The 20,279-nt window shown below is 30.7% G+C and overlaps 1 protein-coding gene across 4 annotated transcripts in view; it reads left to right on the forward strand.

The window, feature by feature from the left end:
- NGR-A20 (neuropeptide receptor A20) overlaps positions 1 to 19,545 on the forward strand; it is a 33,010-nt gene extending 13,465 nt beyond the window's left edge. For 3 of the 4 annotated variants that reach the window (XM_013307155.1, XM_013307152.1, XM_013307153.1), the window contains exons 2-7: positions 13,633 to 14,013; positions 14,261 to 14,419; positions 15,133 to 15,269; positions 15,863 to 15,965; positions 17,434 to 17,824; positions 18,942 to 19,545. In XM_013307155.1, the coding sequence (XP_013162609.1) occupies positions 13,741 to 14,013; positions 14,261 to 14,419; positions 15,133 to 15,269; positions 15,863 to 15,965; positions 17,434 to 17,824; positions 18,942 to 19,165 (1,287 nt within the window). In that variant the 5' untranslated portion in view covers positions 13,633 to 13,740 and the 3' untranslated portion in view covers positions 19,166 to 19,545. Of the gene's footprint in view, positions 1 to 4,531; positions 4,690 to 13,632; positions 14,014 to 14,260; positions 14,420 to 15,132; positions 15,270 to 15,862; positions 15,966 to 17,433; positions 17,825 to 18,941 lie in introns of those variants that run through there. The other variant, XM_013307154.1, reaches the window with a different exon arrangement.
- The last annotated feature ends 734 nt before the right edge of the window (positions 19,546 to 20,279 follow it).

A 20,279-nucleotide genomic window follows, 5' to 3' on the forward strand; every position in this document is an offset into this window, starting at 1 on the left:
TCAGACGAAAATACATAACCAACAAGAGGGTTATGTATGCATGGATTATGTATGTAGCCTGACGAAAAGGAAGACCTTTTCGTCAGGCTGGTAACAAAAATAAAATCTTTATAATATTAGTGTAGTTGCAATAATTGTATAGTAATATTCTGTCATGTTTTTATATCGTTATCATTTATATGTTCACATTCCAAATGTAAAGACCGGCGCCAACGAATCGCGCCGTCATTTGATATATTACGTCTATATTTCATTATGGTTTTAAAATCTTACAGATAACATAAAATATGAATAAATGAACCTGCTTTTTAACTGCTTTTTAAATCTGTATTTTTATTAATATGGACAAAAATTACTTAAGTTTAGATTGTTAATAAATGGTAGACTATATATTTTAAGGACGAATTTCTGTTGTAAAGACGCTCCACAGTTTGAGATCAAGGTAGAGTGATGCGAGGGTAATGAGTAACAGGATTAAAATTAGCTTGTTAAATAATTTAATTAGCATTGATTAACTAACTTTGTAGCAAATTATCAAAGAATAAATATAATTTAAAAAAAATAATATTAGTAATGAACACATAAGTTGCATTTATTCAAGCGACGTGTTATTCTACCCGCGTAGCACATACCTTTTCCCCGTCGTTATTTCAAGTTGTCCCAAATTGTACATTTCAAACATGTACAATGTATGTAACAATGACATATAATGACAATAATATTAATACACGAAATATTATTAACAAAAGAATAGATCTTAGACAAATTAAAATAAATGCCATGAATTTTTTAATTACGTTTCAACGGAATCGATTGTTAAATATCGTTTTACGCTTTGCCATTTAGATTTCAAATTAATTCCTTTGTTGCTTGAACAAGTAAAAGAATTCTCAAATAATAATAAAGTCTTAAAAGCCTCCTACGAACTTATAAATAAAGTTTCTTCGGATCTTATTTCTGTACATTGAAATTTCGAGAACAAAACATTTGATTCTTAATGTTGGCTTTTTAGAAAAGTTATAAAAGAGAATTGAGCCGTGCTCTCTTTTAAATCTAATTTTATCAAGGATGTTAATTTCCAACAGAAAATTGATCATTAATATTAGGTTTTAGTTATAAATTGTTTCACAAAGATTTCTATAGGCAACGTATGAGTTCTGGCAAGAGATACAAATAGTAAGCTTCCAGTGCCGAAAATCTTATACAAAAATATATTGTTTTCTTACTTTTTTGCTAATGAAATGAAAATAATAGCAACACATTGAAAACAAAATCAAAATATACTCTTAAAAATTGTAAGATGTGTGTTTATGAAAGTTAAGCGTCAATAGCCTGATGGTGTGGGGACGGATTTCCGAATTTGACGTCAGGGGTTCGAATCCCGCCATTCAACTATTGTCTTAAACCATATCCTAGCACAAGCCTAGAGCTTAGTTGGAATGGTAAAAGAAATATTAGTAAATTTACACAAAAATCTGCTAACATTTTTATAAAAAATATTTTAATGGTGTTTCTTAGTATCAATATGAATAACCTTTATGACAAAGGATTCTAGAATAGTGTCATTAACTTGTAGTATTCAAATATCATCTCGTTTTACATCGTATTTACAAAACGGGCTTTGTGGCCCGGCCCGCTCTATTTAAAGCAGAGAGCGTTGATTTTACTATACTATAGTTAATTTATACAGCGTGGAGTAAAATGAGAATAAACATCATATGACGTTTTAAATTACAACATTTTCATTTTATCGAATGTCGCATTATAGAAATCTAGGTCTGAAATGTATCTAATATTAAATTTAGCTCAACTAACCTTATCATTTACTCAGCGTAATCTAAGGGTTATAATTTATTGTTTAGTTTATGTTGCAAATACGTCTATGATATGTTGCCAAATAACATTTTGTGTAGGTTAGCTATAGAAATATATTAATACTGTTATAAACATACTTGATAATATAAACAAATTTGTGATCTTCCTAATATAAGCGAATTTTGGAAGTATTGATGGATCTTTGTTAGAAGGTATCACAATAACGGCTGCATGGATCACGATTAAAATTGGTATGATACACATTCTGGAAGAGCACACGTACCTCTGTTCTTTGAAATGTGATAGGTTCCCGTGGGATATCTTTGATTCAAATATTTATTCGATAACTCCGCAACGGTTCAACACGGTGAAATTTGGCACAGATATAAAACATATTCTGAAGTAACACATGAAATTTTAACCTTTTTCTGCGCAGACGAAGTCACAGGAAAAGCTAGTGTGAAAATATAATTACGGACTTTCATTGCCGAAATACTTGTACAAAACAAAGTATTTAAGTTAAGCTTGAGACAAATTTCCTAGAATACAAGTCATTAAAAAAAACAATTCTTATCCTAAACATAACAAAAGTGTAATATTAAAAGCTATTTTTAATATTTTGGTAACATGAAGGTTTGAGTCCTTGTTATTATAATATTACAGAAATAACTCAAAAAATTCGCGTCTACCAAATTTCTATATTAATTTAGTATCTCATTTATATACGTACTGAGTATATTTATAACACTAACGTAGTTATTGATTATAAACGCGTAATTATAGTTCAAAGGGCACAGCCATAAATTATTTGTAATCAAATAATTAGCAACTGACTGCTGATAAACTTTCAATATCAAAAGATACATTGTCTGCTGACTTAAACAGTGGCTTATTCCAGGCTTATGTAAAGGTACTTACGTATATAAGTTACGTCATATTTAAAGACATTCACGTAAGTTTTCAATGTCCAAACACTTGTGTAAAGGAATATTTAAATAGGTATATATCCCCTATACTTCCTTACTTAAATGCAAAAGCGTCTGTCTGTCACACTTTCATGTCAAAACTACTGAATCGATTTAAATGAAATTTGGTACATAGACAGTCTAGAATCTGAGAAAGGACGTAGGCAATACTTTTTAATGCGAAAGGAATGAAAGGGTGAAGAAAAATTGTATGGATCAATAGAAGTTACAATATACACGGGTGACTTAGTTTATGTTAATTAATAGATTTTTTTATTCCGTGGGGACTAAGTATAGGTCAACTGCTAGTGATAAATAAATACGCACCCGAGAAAACATTATTTTCCGATGTGTCTGGTAAACATGTATGAATTAATTAATTAGTAATTTCACTATAGTAATTACGGTTGTGTAACATGAGATCTGAGAAATACTCGTATGACTAAAAAAATAATATAATAATTATATCTAATGGAACACTAACTCAATAGGAAAAATATAATGTTACTTTTATAAATACGCCAGGGAAGATTTGTATTGAGAAATAAAATAATTTCTTTTATCAGATTTAACGAAACTTTTTGCTTCAATTGTTTATCAAACTGAAAAATAAAAATAATTTTCTTGATGTCACTGACATGACTGAGATGGACAGGCTATAAACCATAGTATTCTGTGCTTATTTGATCTTTTCCTTAATTATGAGGAACTTCAACAGACGCATTTAATTCGAAACGTTGCAAAAGCTGTCGTTTCCAACCTATGACCTAGTGTCAACATGCCAGGGGAAACGAGAGGGTGGCATAGCGCCGTCCAAAAAAAAACCTATGACCTATCCATTTATAGAGATCAATGCTAGATGTGGCGTTGCAATGCGTGTCGGGTTCAACTAGTAGTAAATCTTACCCATATTAGATATGCGAAAATTGTTTGTTACTACACAACTTTGGAACGGTTGGACGAATCTGGATGAAATTTGGAATAAAGATAGATTTTGGCCTAGAATAGCACATATGCTAGTTAGCTCATTTTTTACTGTTGTTCACTGCTAGTATGATAATACCATAGGTATTGGTATATGTTTGAAGAGTGTTGATACTGCTCTGGTAATGAATCAAGGAAGAAAATTATATCTGTTGTTGTTGACATTTCCGATAGCACGTATTCATAGTTATATTTCGATATGAAAATTAAAGAAAAGGTTTCTTTTTTACCATCTGGATAAAGTGTTTTTAAATAATGGATAGACAAATTGCAACAAAGCAAATTATAATCGGAAAAGAAGCAATTAAATATTTCCTAAATATTACCATATCAACTACATACATGCATGTTTGTAATCACTCTGAACGAATACAAACCCATCTTTGTAAATGACGTCAGAGAATGTTATATTTTCTAGTTTGTTAATTAAACGTTCTATTTGCATGCTTTTTAACATTTTGGGTTTTCACGTATTGCAATGCATGCCATGTTCGACTAGTCTTACTTATATTATAAATACGAAAGTTTAAATGGGTGTTTGTTAGAAGGTATCTCCAGAACGGGTCAACGGATATCGATGAAATTTGGCAAAGGTAGAGAACATAGTCCGAAAGAAGACATAGTCTACTTGATAAGTTTTTTTTTTAATTTTACGAGGACGGATTCGCGGATAAACGCTAGTACTAAATAAAATAGTATGACATTTATAGTCAGTCATTATAAAAGAAAAGAATAGTTTCAACTACTCCAGTGTTTTCCTGACGGCCGCACGAAGCGTCGCGTCTGTTCGTGGCACTAGTTTATAAATAAGTTTGCAAATACTTTCATATTCTGACAGTGTTTCCACTTAAAACACGTATTTTATTGGGTACGTAAATCGATACTTGGAATATAAATTAAAAAAATACATTTGCTACTGCTAAAGGTACGTATAAGTTTTTATTTACACTTAATATAAAATTTTTGGTTTAAGGAAAGGATGGGAAGGGTAACTGAATTTGGCGACTACTCCTCCTTATAGGTAGGGGAAATATCCTCTTTCTGTGCGTCTGCAAATTTTGGTGGCCACATGCTCGTTTGTCACCTTATATTTAATATAAAAAAAAACTCTAAACGAAATGAGTTAAATAGAGGTAGAAAGTAATTTATTATAAATTTAAATAAGTAAATAACGGAATCGTCATTAGCGTGGAGCGTCGGTGGCTCAGTGGTCAAGCACTTGACTTGCAATCTATAGGTCCTGGGTTCGAATCCCGCCATGTACCAATGTGTTTTTTATATTTATCCGATGTTCTTACGGTGAAGGAAAATATCTTGATGCAATCTGCACATATCTGAGATGAAATTGAAACATATGTGTGAAGTCAACCAATCCGCACTTGGCCAGCGTGTTTGACTATGGCCTAATCACCCTTAAATTAGGGTAGGCTCCGAACCCCTCGGTGGGGACGATAGTGAGCTGAAGATGATGAATAACGGAATCGATATTTTACTTATTAAAAATTTACTTATAATTCGGTAAGCGAAGCGCAAATACAACAAAATTTATAACGCTTTTTGGTTAAACGGTATAAGTTAAATATTATGTGGTTAAATTGTAACTGTTAATAAAGTTGTAGTAGGTATAGTGAATAAATATTAATTGGTTAAGATAAGATGATTTAAGACTATAAAATTTTGTTTGGATTAATATAGATTTACAGTACTGAAAATATTCTTATCTTGAGACTGCAATATTGTGCTTAGACTTTGAATCTTATAATCCTATTACTCACATAAATAATATTCTCTCACAAATGGAAACACGTAGTCAGTTGTACTATTTATCAGGCTTTTCTATTGCTTACACGAGTCGCAGGAAGTGACATAATATCAATATGACTGTTTATATTGAGATATGTACAGGAAAAGACCTAAAAAAAGGACAAGCTAACAATAATAGCGTATTTTTATGATATTATAATAATCTTTTAAATAAGTAAATAAAAGATTTGATGATGCTTTTTAAACCAACAATACATATGTAAATTCAGTTACTTCTTTAGTATTTTAAGAGCTATCGCCCGCGTTTAGCCTGTGTGTTCTTCCAGACTATGATTTACATCCATGTCAAATTTCATCGCGATGGAATTTCTGAGCCGTTCTGATGATTCAAGGAAATAAACTCCATCTATCTATTCAGCTTAACATTCGCATTTATATTAGATTTAAACAGAGATAGATTTTATAATTATTTTTAAAGACTATGTATTTTTTTGTTTGATCGGAAAAAATTTAATATTTGAAATGTAGTTGAATCCTTATAATTTTACTCCAAACTTTTTTTTACGTAAAATCTTGTTACAATAATCTAGATATAATTCTAATACCATCTTTATACTTAGTATTAAAGTACAATGTGCTACAATATATTGTATAATAGCTACAGTATACAAACATTAGTTTGCGTAACATCCGTCAAAGAGATTAATTGTTTTGGGTTTGATTAATGTTCAGCTTATTAGTTATATTGGAAGCTTAAGAATAGTTTTAGATTTGACTTATTATTGTATATTGGTAATAAACCTTTAGAAATTCATAGTAAGGCAATATAATTATGATTTATTAGTTAATTGATTAATTGACTACAAATTTTAAATCTTCTTTTATCTTATTTCTTACAAGAATAATACGATAAAAACTGTTTAGAAATAGAAAATATAGACATAAATGTAATTTCATATCGTAAAAATATGATTGTTACATTTAAAGCAAGTAATGATTTTATGTAACTTAGTAACTTGGTGTTAACGAACGAATAAATTTATTTGTTCATTACGTCAATTGGACAATCCAAAATGTACAGTCGTGTATGAAATTGCATTATATAAATTTACTCTTGCACATGTATGCTAAAATATGTTATTGATAATTTGAACAACGTTCGTTGTAGAAGGATTTTGCGTTATATAACTACAGATTTTGATCGCATTGACAATTGTTGTCATCCCTTACGTCCTCTTTGATTAAACGGAGACAGCAATATGAATTAAAAGACACGTCAAACGAATGTCACAGTACGTACAAACAATGCAGATTATTTAATGTATTTATGCTAACGATATAAAAAGAGAACAGTTGACTGTTATCACGACTGAGATAACCACTGAACTTATTTAAAACATTTCTCGTAGTGAAATTATTTCTTGGTAGAAGCAAAAACAGAAATATGAATTTCCCAAGTTCATACCGGTTAAATTTGTAAACCAAATGATCCGACAGTCAGGAAGGAAGAAGGAACAACTGTGCAGGCTTTTCGTATTTTTAATCTTACTTCTTACTAATAATATAAATACGAATGTTTGGATGGATGTTTGTTTGAAACGCCAGAACGGCTTAACGGATCTTGATGATATTTGGCATACGTATAGAATACAGTATAGAAGAAAACATAGAGAGGATGCATGGAAAGGGAAAATATTTTCTTTCTGTGCATCCTCTCCTCCGTCAATTAAAGGTAGGCAACGCATATGCAATTGTGTATGTCTATGGGCAACGGTCACTTCGCTATTTCAGCGAATTCAGGTGGCCGCTCGCTCGTTTACCACCTTATTATATAAAAAAACATAGGCTACTATCTATGTTTTTTTTATTCTGTGCGGAAGGAGCAGCGTGGGACAGCTAGCATTGCATAAATATTGTAGAAGAAGTAAAATAAATAAATTGCTTGTGGATTTTATTCCTTTGTAAACTTTGTTCCTGTTGTACAATAGGAAGAGAATTTTTTCTCATAGTACTTACTTTTTATACTTTCCGTCCGCATGACTTCTCTCATATTATGAAATTCACCCACAAAGTATAAGATTTACTAGCAAAAGATGCAGAATTTACATCATAACATGAATAATTTGTAAATCCTTTCGAGATAGACGGAGCGTACTTGAGCAGGGGTTTTCATAAAATCTCAAATATCTATACTTTCTTCTTTGTGTTTATTCATAATTCTTATTTATTTACTTTAATATCCTCCTATTTCCTAAATATATTTAAAGGATGTATTATATTAGTAAGAGAACTTTCTAACATGATCGTATTTCGACGAAGTTAGGTATACGTAGAGTTTTAAAGCTTTTTAAAAAATAAAAAGCAATAAAATCATTTTGCCATCTTTTTGTTACTTCTGTATTATATAATGTTATATTTTGTACAAAAGGAAGCGATTTCATATTGTTTTAATTATTTATCAAATCATAATAATAAAATTAACGTGAAAGATGAACAAAATGTCTGTCTTCCGATACTTGTTTAACTTAAAAAAAATGTTCTTCCTATCGAAACATTATGATATATTACACGCCAATCATGGAGAAAAGATGTATTGTTTATCTGACAATAAGAAAACTCATACATCCGAAGTATTTTTCATATTACTATGAATAAAATGTGTTCACTTTGTTTTAATGATTTAAAGATTATTCCCTTAGTTTTTTTTACTTATTATATTATAAATAAGACAAATAACCACACAAATCTTTTATCGTTATTTCATTAAAATATCTAGTTAACCTTTTTTTTATATATTTTTATAAAAATTTTCATTCATTCTTTCAACATACCCGAACTACTGTAAAAACAATTTAATTTTATGCATTTTTACATTGTTTTTAATAAAATTAACTCAGTCTTTTAATTTGAAATTTTCTTTATTCTTTTAGTAACTTTATACATGTGAACGTACAAAATGTGTTTCGTAACAAGATAGCCTCGCAGCAGGGGTTTACAATATAAGAAAGAATGATGCAACTTTTAAAAGCAATGTTAAAAATATCTAATTTAATTAAATAATATACTATTATTTAGCGTTATTCAAAAAGAAATAACATGTATTAATCAGTAGCTTTTACCCGCGACTCCGTGCGCGGAGAATTATGAAAAACTTGTTAAATAGCCCTTAAGTCCTACAGACTTTGTTCTAAATATGTGCCAAAATTCATCGAGGTTCATACAGCCGTTCTAACAAACATCCATCCATCCATCTAAACTTTCGCATTAATAATATTGCTAAGATGAGATAATAAGAAGTAAGATGTCTACATCTTATATATAAAATTCTCGTGTCACAATTTTCGTTCTCTTGAATTCTCATGAAATTTTCTGAGCATATTGAGTAAGTCTGAGAATCGGCCAACATCTACTCTTAATCCCGCGGACAGAGTCGCGGGTGACAGCTAGTATAATATATAATTGGTAATTTATTATACTGCTTTTATTCAAAAAAATAATTGACTACGCAATTTGCATTAAGCGCGTGTTAAACGAAATTAATACACTCCTAACAGTAGGTAATTAATATTTATTGGTTGGCTCTTTCATGAAGCAAAGCCTTTAAATATCTGCTTTTGCTCATTTCATTTCTGTAATAAATGTGCGTTGAATTACACGGGGTGTAGTCTTCAAAGAAGATTGGAATTTATTTCAATGGTTCCTTAAAAAGGATAGAGAGGATGATACCAATTAATAGGTTAATAACATTCTTTTATTATAATGAAAAACATATTTTATTTTGTATTTATATGGTTACGTTATTTCTTATAACCATTTAAAATAAGCTTAAAGTCTGTTAGTATATGGTCCACGACAATAGTCAAATTTCTAGATTCGAAATCACAACCACGTCATCGGATGCTTGTACTCTTAACCAATAAGCTTCTGGATCTTCCGACGTAACTATTTACTTTACACTACTGACGCAAATCATTGAACTTGACAAAATTTTCCTCAAAAGACTGGCAAAATACGAGTAATCAATAAGCGCCTGACTCAATTCTGTTCGTCACGCACCTGGGTTTTAGAGTACATCAACTTTTTCTGCGTATACAATAGTGACAGAGAGTTAGGAATATATTGTTTAATTGTAGTATTTAATAATTGTAGTATAAAATAATTGTTTCATCATATTATGCGAATGATACGTACTCGTAAAGAACTTTTCCTCAAAAAAGGCCCAAGTTCACTTTCAGTTATATGTTTTTTTTTACAATATATTTGCGATATCGCTAATAGATTTTGATTTTGTCTATGGGGCAAGATTCCGCGACCAATAATTTTATTATCTATGGTCTCTATCTAGGCATAATATCGTATGGTCAAACGTCATAAATAGATGTGTTTACGACTTCCAAACATAAGAAATACGACTATGCATTCATAACAATAATGATTGAACTGTAACGACATCTTTCACGTTCGGGAAAACGTAGTTCAATATATTGACTTTGTCAGGTTTCCAAATTCGAAATCACGCCTCGATAAATAGCCATTATTTAATAATCATATTATTAATGAGCCGGTTTATCTCTGAACTGCTTTTTCCGTAAACCTCGATACATATTTTTCATCAATATTACCCACTCATATTAATGTTATTAAATTAAAAACGGTTATTATTAACTTTGTAGATAATATCTTGAACACTAGCAAGCGTTAATGCTGAAAATTACATTTTTTTTAATATTACCAGATTTTTGGTAATTTACTAATATTTCCGGTACCATTCCAATTGAGCTCAGTTGCTTGTGCACAAGGTTTACGACAATAGTCGAATGGCGGGATTCGAACCCCCAACCTCGTGATCGAAAATCCGTACCCTTAACCACTAGGCTATTGATGCTTTGAGTTTGTTATTTAACATTATGTAAATACTTTTAAAGTGACTAACGTAGCGTTTCCGAAAGCTGTACTATCAGTAATACACCTATGACCTTGTTTATAACATTAGATGTTTCTTAAATTGAATAATTTTGTTTATTTAAAGAACACGTTCTGAATTTGTTGATAAAAACAAAATTTTCTTGTACGCTTTAATTAGTTTATGAAAACTTCATTAGTTTCTAGTAAATAATCTGAGTTCATTTAAACAGTCATTTGCAGATGTTAAATAGGTTAATGGGTAAGCAGAGGCCCTTGGGTAGGAATCATAAATCCTGCACGCTGTTGTGACTCGGCCGTGAGTACGACGAATTTAATTCGCAATACCTTTTGATTACAAAGCGGCGACCTAATTTTAATGGTTGCATCAATTTTATTGCTTTTACACAATTACATTTTGTTTAGGTGAAGTCGACCGCTCCGTGTTGACCTAATTTTAAATCTTTATACACATTAATAGCGATTCCAAGCGCCAATATTGATCATAAAAAGAATACGACATTTATTGATTAATCTTAATAATATTATTAATGCGATAGTCTAGATGGATGATATTACGTCTCTCCCTGCAATATGGCATACATGTAGAGTATAATCTGTAAAAACACATTCTCAGTTTTTTTTTATTCAGCACGAACAAAATTATGCAAAAGCGTTATTATAAATAATTCTTACTCGAAAGAAACACGATTGCTGTAAAATCAGAATCATGTTCAGTCGCTTTTGCGAAAAATGTCGTACGCAAATGGATTTTTTTGTTTCATATGTAATAAATGTTCAATATATTAGTAGCTTTTTGGTGCGTTTTATTACTTGTTCAAAACTGCAATATTAAATATATTGTGTACTAGCTGTCACCCGCGACTTCGTCTGCGTGGAATTAAAAAAAAACTTAATTAGTAGCTTATGTTTTCTTCCAGACAATGTTCTACATCTATGTCAAATATCAGCAAGATCTATACAGCCGTTCTGGAGATACTTTCATACAAACATCTATCCATCCACCCATCTAAATATTTGCATTTATAATATTAGTAAGGTTTGGCTGATTAGTGAATATTTACAAATTACTGCACGAGTAAATATAGTTTACATAACATCGATACCAAATGAGTTACTCGTTAGTTAGAACGTTACTGTTTTGTGTTTTACAGCAAACATTACTATTTTCATTGCATAATGCAAACATTACAGAACAAAAATAACAAATAGATGTTTCAAATAAAAATAGTTTTAAGCGACATCAAATTGTAGACAATAGAATAAAAACCCTTTTACTTTGATGCTACCACAAATAGTTGTTGAATACTTGAATTAACTAATAACTTCATAAACAAGGATAATAACTCGTTAACAGTGTGTTTACGCTATCTAAAAATTTATACGAATACATGGTAAGTATCAGTATAAGTACCTTTAAAGAACTACGATATTAATATAATATGTTCTTTTATGTCGGCAGTGGAAGCCGATGGTAACAATTTACGTGGAGCATATTGTACGAAAAGCATAATCAAGTAGTCAAGTGTCATTTAAATACATATTACTACTTAAGTAGTTGTATTTATTTAAAATATTTAGTACGTAATTCATAGAGTTACAAGTTAGTTTATTGGTAATTTTGTTTATGTGAAAAATATTAGTGAATTGTGAAGAGACGTGTTGTGCAACAATAATATATAAAGTCAAAAAAAGGTAAAGATTAAGTTTTAATTTACAGTTTTCATTTCTATGTGTTTGTAATAAAAATCATAAAAAAGTTACTACAATGATGTTAACACATAATAGATATTTAAAAAAGATCTAAAACGAAGTTATCAATTTAAACGGTATAGAATTATAAAGAGCAATTTCTAGGTTAAAAATTATGTAATTCTAACATTTTATAAGTTTTTTTTTCTATAAACTAAAAACCTTATTTATTATTGATTTTAACAATAAATAAATTATGAAAACATCTGAAAATATGGTATTATGAGAAAAGTGAAATTGACTTTAACAGTGTTTTTTTTCTTTTTATTAAAATATTAGCAGATTTTTGTGAATTTACTAATATTTCTTGTACGGTTCCAACTACGCTTTAGACTTGTGTTAGGACATGGATTCGAACTCTCGACCACGTGATCGGAAATCCTTATGAACCATTAGGGTATTGACGCTTAATTGTATGATATTACTTACTTTTCTTGCACACTTTTGGTACAAAAAATATTTCTTCTCCATGGGAATCTATTTTATTGATATTATTATGTAGTATCCCTTCGAAAATAAACATCTGAGCCTCCTATATGTCGTCGAATTCGTATCTTAGCCACGTACTTACATTATTTTACCGTTGAATAAATCTTACATATACACAGACAAAAAAATATAAATAAAATAAAATGTTAGATTAAATAAATAAAATTAAATGTTTATTTCTAAGTAAAATATAAAATACTAACAACAATTTTATCCGTCATGAAAATATAAGCTAGATTTTTATGTCTAAAACGTGTATTCTGAAAAGAATACGTTGAAGAGATAACTTCGCTAATTAAGTTAAAGACGACTTTGAGACTAGCTAGTTGTATTTAAATTAAGTTAGGTTTAAAATGATGTTTGGTAAACATATCTACAAATTATAAGTATAACATAAATTTTCATGTTTCCATCTTTATTACTATACATAGGTATATACATAAAAATTTCCGAGTTAGGTGGCTAAAGTTCTCCGCAGTTATGTAAATATATTTGTGTATTGAATGTGTGTTTTCGATTAGATATATTAGAAATTAATGTTGATCGAGTTTTTCTAACTTTGTGTATCTTTAGGTTATAACCTAAGAGTTAAAATGTTAATGCTAACAAAGATATATTAGCATTGACGTCATCAAATAAAAACTATACTTATTTTAAGCAAATTAAAATAATATGTTAATATTTTTTAAATAAAATATTTTTCCATGACTTTAAAGAGTTCAGTGAAGTTGCGGTTGTGCTCGCAGCATTTATAAAAAAAAGCTGAGTAAAAAAATTGACATGCAGTGCAGTCACTAGTATTATCTTTCTCAGTTGCAAAATGAATCCAGATCCGTTCATACCTTCTAGAGTTACGTAACTAAAAACATACATCAAAATACGTATTTTTGCATATATTATATAATTTAAAACTATTAAACATTATATCATTTTGTTACAGAATAAATATAGGCACGGACCAACATCCACAAGGATTTCTAAAGAACAAAAAACTATAGTCATGGAAATAATTGAAAATAAGAAGTGATAAAGTTTTAGCAACGTCAAAATGCTGGCTGATGATGATTCCCATAACAGATACGACAGTGGAGCTCTGGATGATACATTCAGTCTGTTCGATGATAAACAATTAGTATCTATATTGAAACACGGTAACAATCAGAGTATAAAAATCAACGAATTACTCCGGACTTTAGAGGATTGGAGGAACAGATATAATATTACTGTGATCAAAGAATGCGATCGATCGGACTACTGTTCTGGTGAATTCCGTGACGTCATCCTCGGGTACAACGCCATACATGGTTACGTCAGTTTATTGGTAAGATTTAAATTTAATATCGGGTAAAAAAATGAGAAGGACGTGTTTATTGAATCTTATATTGTAAATTTATCCAACGTTTTTATGGCGATGAAATACATGATCTGTATGAAGTGAAAGGAAATCTTAGATATAAAAGTATTCGATGTATGGATACACTTGTTTATTAATTTTGTTTTTAATTTACTGACACTTATTTATGATACCTTTGAAAAACGATAAGTTGAACTTGTATTAATTGTTTCAGATTTGTCTTTTCGGTAGTTTAGCGAACGTTTTCAATGTAGCTGTACTGACTCGGCGAGACCTTGCCGCGGCTCCCATCAACCGACTTCTGAAGTGGCTAGCTGTTGCTGATGTCTTCGTCATGATGGAATACGTACCCTTCTCCATTTATAGATATATGGTTAGCATGGTATTATGTAACTACCGAACCCGATAATCGATCCTTAATCGGTAGTAGAATTCAATCGCATACCACTTTAATTGCTTGTGTGAGAGTACAATAAAATCAGGATAAAATGTTCTTTGTTTATCTAACTCTACCCTCGCAAGAGTGGATTATCCCTAAGACTAAGAGCAATATAAGTACGCGGCTAAGGCACGAGATAGTCAAAGGCGCGCTTCGCAGCAATTCTTTAGCCTGGAGGTAAGGACGTGATAATTGCGTTTTTTTTTCACAACAGAGACAAGAAGAGAAAGTTTTTTTTTTTTTTCTATCCGTCTTCTGTTTTACTTCTGACGCTCGGTCAGAATCCTTTTTTGCTCTTATTTATTTACATACATTTTCTTTGCTTACAATGTTATGAGAAGAGAAAGGTTACCGCTAAACCGCGTCTCTAATCTTTTTTAAATAATATCTTTACTTGACTACGTAAGCATAGTAATGTATATTGCGTGTATACAAATGTATAAGAGTTTGTAAGCTTATTCCATTGTGACGGCCTGGAGCCTAAACGATTGACCCGAATTTGACGAGTGTTACACAGGCTTACAGTTAGTCGAGTTTTTTGGTTTTTACGTAACAAATAGTATTTTTTGTTGATCATAGAATTAAATATATCTAAAAGTGTCTCAACCAGCCTTACAGAATTGTGCTAATTGAATTTTTGTTTGCAGTTGTTGCCGCGGCAAGAGGAGCGGCCGTACGCATGGGCGGTGTACATGCTTTTTCATATGCACTTCACACAGCTGTTCCACACCGCCTCCATACTATTGACGTTGTCTTTGGCTATTTGGCGATATATTGCTATCAAGTAAGATCATTGTTAAATTTGTACTGTCTTCCAGTGTTTAGTTGATAAATATTTTTTTAAAGTTAATTACTGAGACTGAAAGATTGGAATATATCTTAGTAAAAAGATATACTCCGATAAAAGCACAAATAAATTATTATAAATGACAATATTTTTGCATTTCCTATAACTCACAAAATTTATTTTACCTAAGAAATTAGTTGAACGTTTCTCAAAGCATCGTAAATTGAGTGGAAACATGTCAAGAACAGACTTTACCGTTTCTATTAATTCTTTTACTACTCCGTGATTCAATGTTTATGTATATTTGCCTAAGGACATTTTTGTTACAAATAATGCCTTGTAATAAAGCAAACCCAGAATACGAAGATTATTTTCGTAATTGTTACCTTAATTTTTCATATTATAAACGGGTTGTTTTTTTTTATTTAATTGGAATTTAATAAAGGCTTATTACTACCGCGCTGTTCTAGCCGCGAGCGATCGTTATTTTGTATAACCAATTGCGAACGCATCAGAACACGCGGGGCCTTACAAACGTTCGGCCATTCGCCTGGTGGAAATGAGATCTAACACAAAGTTTTATTCCAAAGGTACCCATCGTACGGACCATCGCTGTGTACCGACCGACGCTGCTCGCTGGCCATCTTCTTAAGCTTTTTACTGCCACCTATTTTATGCATACCTTCATATTTTGTAAGTATCATATAATAATGTTATAATAAATAATCTGTTTTAACTTATTTTACTCTCGCGTTTTATTCTATAGTAGCGTTATCAAATTTAAGAAAAAGCGTTTACTCTTTTTAGTTTGAACATGAAACATGTCGTGTACTAAAGTTTATATGGAAGTTTGTAGGACAGTACATTTATTTGTAGCAAAACGTATTTGTTGTTACTCAAGTACATACGAAATTCCCCGGAGCTAGAATTTTCCTTTGAGGTAATCCCATTTATTCTGACTTTTGCAAAGTTCTCTGTAAAAACGTAACAGTCGCAACTATGATTTGGCCTCTATATCCACAAATTCTTCTTCAAATTCATTTCTTTTGTATTCTCTAGAGTTCTAGGGTATCGCACTGTACAGTCAGCTGCATAAATATTTAAACATTTTTAAAACTTCATAAAACCTTAGTTTCGTAAAATATGAATGCACTTATCCCTCCGTATACTACCAACTATGGATACATATTATTGACAAATACCTGCAAACGTATATTTGAAACTGGCCGCCTATATAAATTTAAATTTGTTTTGCAAGTGTAAATAATTATGGAGCTGACTGTACTAGGTGTAGTTAGTAGTATTAAATCAAGCTTGTTACTATTACTTTTAAAACTTCGCTCTTGAATATAGGTCATTATTTAGGTTGCAGGTTTAATAGAGATATAGCATATGTTTTATTGCTGGTTATGATCTAAATCTATGAGATGCATTAGTAACATATCATATCTTATTAATGCGATATAACGGTGTGTACACGTACATCGCATCAATAATATATATATATAATTGATGCGATGTACGTGTAAAGTCTTAGTTCGTAAGCTTTGTTCCTTAACAATCTTAACTTGGGAAAGCGTATACTGTTTGATAGTTTTAACAATGTGAGATGATTAAGGCATAATTTAATTTACTATGCTCGACTGGAGTGTAATATTCTCATGAGGCAATTTATGTTCCAGTATTTGTTATATATTTCGGTTATAATTACTACTCGTAATTAGATGATTTGTAAACAAAATGTTGATTTGAAATGTGTTTAACAGCCTGTCCATCACACCTGAAAATGGATTAATTTTCGCTTACGAAATGATTCCGCATTAACGGTCACGACATTAAGCAATAAATTGCCATTTTGTTAGCTTTTTCACAAATTATATTATACACGCAATTTTGTTTTCTTTTGATTCCAGTCAAGTATCGTAATACAAAGTCAAAAAAAGCAATATCAAAATGTTTCTAAAACCGATAAGTTTATTTACACGATGCATAAAATAATATTAGTATGTTTATTAAAGGCTGACAATTTTCAATAATATCTAACGAAATTATATTGGACACAAAACTGGACTATGGTCTAGTCACCCCTAACTTAGAGTAGGCACCGATTATTTTTTCGTCTATTATATTTTTTTATCTATTATAAAATTTAACTTTCCAGGTATTCACAATACATGAAGAGGTATCATTCGACAAAACCGCAAGCAAAATTGCATCGAAAGTTTACTACGTTGATTCCAATTACGAAGGAGTACTATATCAATTAAACTTTTGGGTACATGCGGTGTTCATAAAACTGCTGCCGTGCGTTATATTGACTATCATCAGTGCATGGCTGATACGAGTGTTGTATCGAGCTAATAGTAGGAAGAAAATGCTAAAAGGTTACAATGCATGTCCCGCCAGCAGTGTAGTGGCTACAAATGGAAACGTCTTCACTAGAAAACTGACGAAGCGATCCAAAGCTGAAAAGAGGACGGATCGTACTACCAAAATGTTAGTAGCTGTGCTACTACTTTTCCTATTGACAGAATTTCCTCAAGGTATTCTAGGTAAGTTTTATATGTAGCGTTTACTACATCAAGAACTTTAATAAGACTAATATACAAAGATAATAAGAATAGACAAGTCACACAATGTTATATTAGAGTTGTTATATACGACTTTATAAAAATAACAATAGTCGTTTCCGTTACTTTTGTTCGCTTTATTGACAGATCCTAATGACGTTCGAGCTGTCAACGGCAAACTTACGATTACGGCACTACTAAATTTTATAGGAAATTTCCTCAGACTAAGAAAATCGATACAATGTGTACTGGTCAGTACAATAATGTATTGCATTTTCGGTGGTATTTACGAACTATTAATCGTCGCTTTCTGAGACCAAAATCCCCGTTTAAAAAATATTGTTATGTCTGTTTTATCAAGGATAATAACAGGAATGAGGATATTTTATACTATAAAAATTTTTTTGGTCTAAGCTAAAGTTAAATTATCAATACTTAGATCATGTTAGATGATTAATAAATATTGTAAACTTTTATAAATTATAATTAAAACAAATCAAAAGTCTTTATCTTGTGTAAAACAATTCTTTTTTTAAAAGTATTTAAACTGAATTACTTTTATGTCAAATGTCTGCGTCTTATCATTTTCTTCTCAAGATTTTCTTTTGACCAAGATAAACTTGGGCTTTATAAAATATATTAACGTTCAACTTGATGCCGTGAGACTATTTAATATCCTTCCTCTTTAATTTCTTTATAGCTGTAAGAATGTTTTAATTAGTTAAAATTTAATGTGTAGTCTACATTTAATAAAAATTGAATAAACCAGTTTAATTTAGTAAAATTCCATTAACTATTGTCATTGGCACTGACATTAAACGGTGTTTAACCATCTCATACGCGTGATTATCGCGTCAATGTCAATTTTTTAAGCGCCGATAGCCTAATGGTTAAGGGTATGGAATTCCGATCACGAGGTCGGGGGTTCAGATCCCGCCATTCGACTATTGTCGTAAACCACACCCTAGCACAAGCTTACAGCTTAGTTGGAATGGTACAAGAAATAGTAGTAAATTAACATGAAATCTGCTAAATAACCTAACTGCTAATGTAACGATAACCTTAAAATAATTATTAACGGATTAAAAATCTTTAACAGGTTTGATGAGCGGCGCGCTGGGTCGTTGCTTCTTTAAGCGATGCTACGATCTGTTCGGGGAACTAATGGATGCGCTTGCGCTACTGAACGGAGCGATCAACTTCATATTGTATTGCTCTATGTCACGTCAGTTCCGGACCACATTCGGCCAGCTCATAAGGAACCGCTGTACAGCAACGCCACGCGCAAGCTCACACACTGAACTTCAAACTACATACGTTTGAATGGAAGGTCTACTAATACTACGAGTATTAATTAAATAAGCTAGAAACCCGACTGGGTCTCTATTACGCTCTGAGGAACACAAATCGTGTGATAAACCTTTTGAAATCGGTTAAGTTATATTGTTATTCGAATGTTGCGAATTTCAACAGACGTACTCGTATGTTGTGCTGTATCTTTACCTCGGATCTTAGCATTTATATACAGAAGACTTAGTAATTATTAGTTTTATTTGCAATACGTGCACTCTATGTCTAAATAAACGCTCATTCTGTTATAATTGAGACCAAAGAAGCATGGTTACAAGAAGATAAGTTAAAAAATACTTATTTCTGAAGATATTAAATAATTTAAATTAAATTGTAAGAATTATTGTATAATATAAAAACAGAATCTTATATATATGTATATAAGGAAAAATATGCATTTAAAAAAAAAACAAGAATTAATGGCCAATGAAAAGTATGATTTATGTATTATTGCCGAAAATTTACTAAATATGTAATGTAAAATAAATAATTATAGAGCTTTAAATGTATTTAAAATGACAAAAAGTACTTCAAACATATTAATTTAGTTTTATTTTTTCCAACCAACAAAATATTAAAATTTGAGACCTTGTCAAACGAAATGTAGAAAATAGTAACTGAACTGACTTCATAATTAGCTTACATTTTATTAATTATAAAAAGTTCTAACTGCTATTATATTTTTTTTACTGACTACGTTTGCCCGAGACTTCGCCCTTAATGAAAAAAATGGAAAAGGAGTTTAAGAAAATAGCCTTTGCGTTCTTTCCAATTTTGTTTTACATCTATGGCCAATTTCATCGAGATCCATGTAGCCGGTAAATCCATCACTCCAAACTTTCACCTTTATAATATTAGTATATTTAAACGTAGTTTTAATGATTGTCTGATTACAGTTTAATGTTGGATATTAAAAGTAAATTTTTATTAATATAATGGTTATGAAAAAAATATTCGCTTCAGAAACAGTTCTTAAATATTTTTTTATCAACCAAGTGATGAATATAAGGAAATAGAGTAGAGATATAAAAAGGACATACGTGGGTTATACCGACCCTTTATAAATAAGGCGAGATATTAAGAGATA

This window comes from Papilio xuthus, unplaced genomic scaffold, assembly GCF_000836235.2.
Source record: "Papilio xuthus unplaced genomic scaffold, Pxut_1.1 DF828142.1, whole genome shotgun sequence".
In the NCBI taxonomy this organism is placed as follows: Eukaryota; Metazoa; Arthropoda; class Insecta; order Lepidoptera; family Papilionidae; genus Papilio; species Papilio xuthus.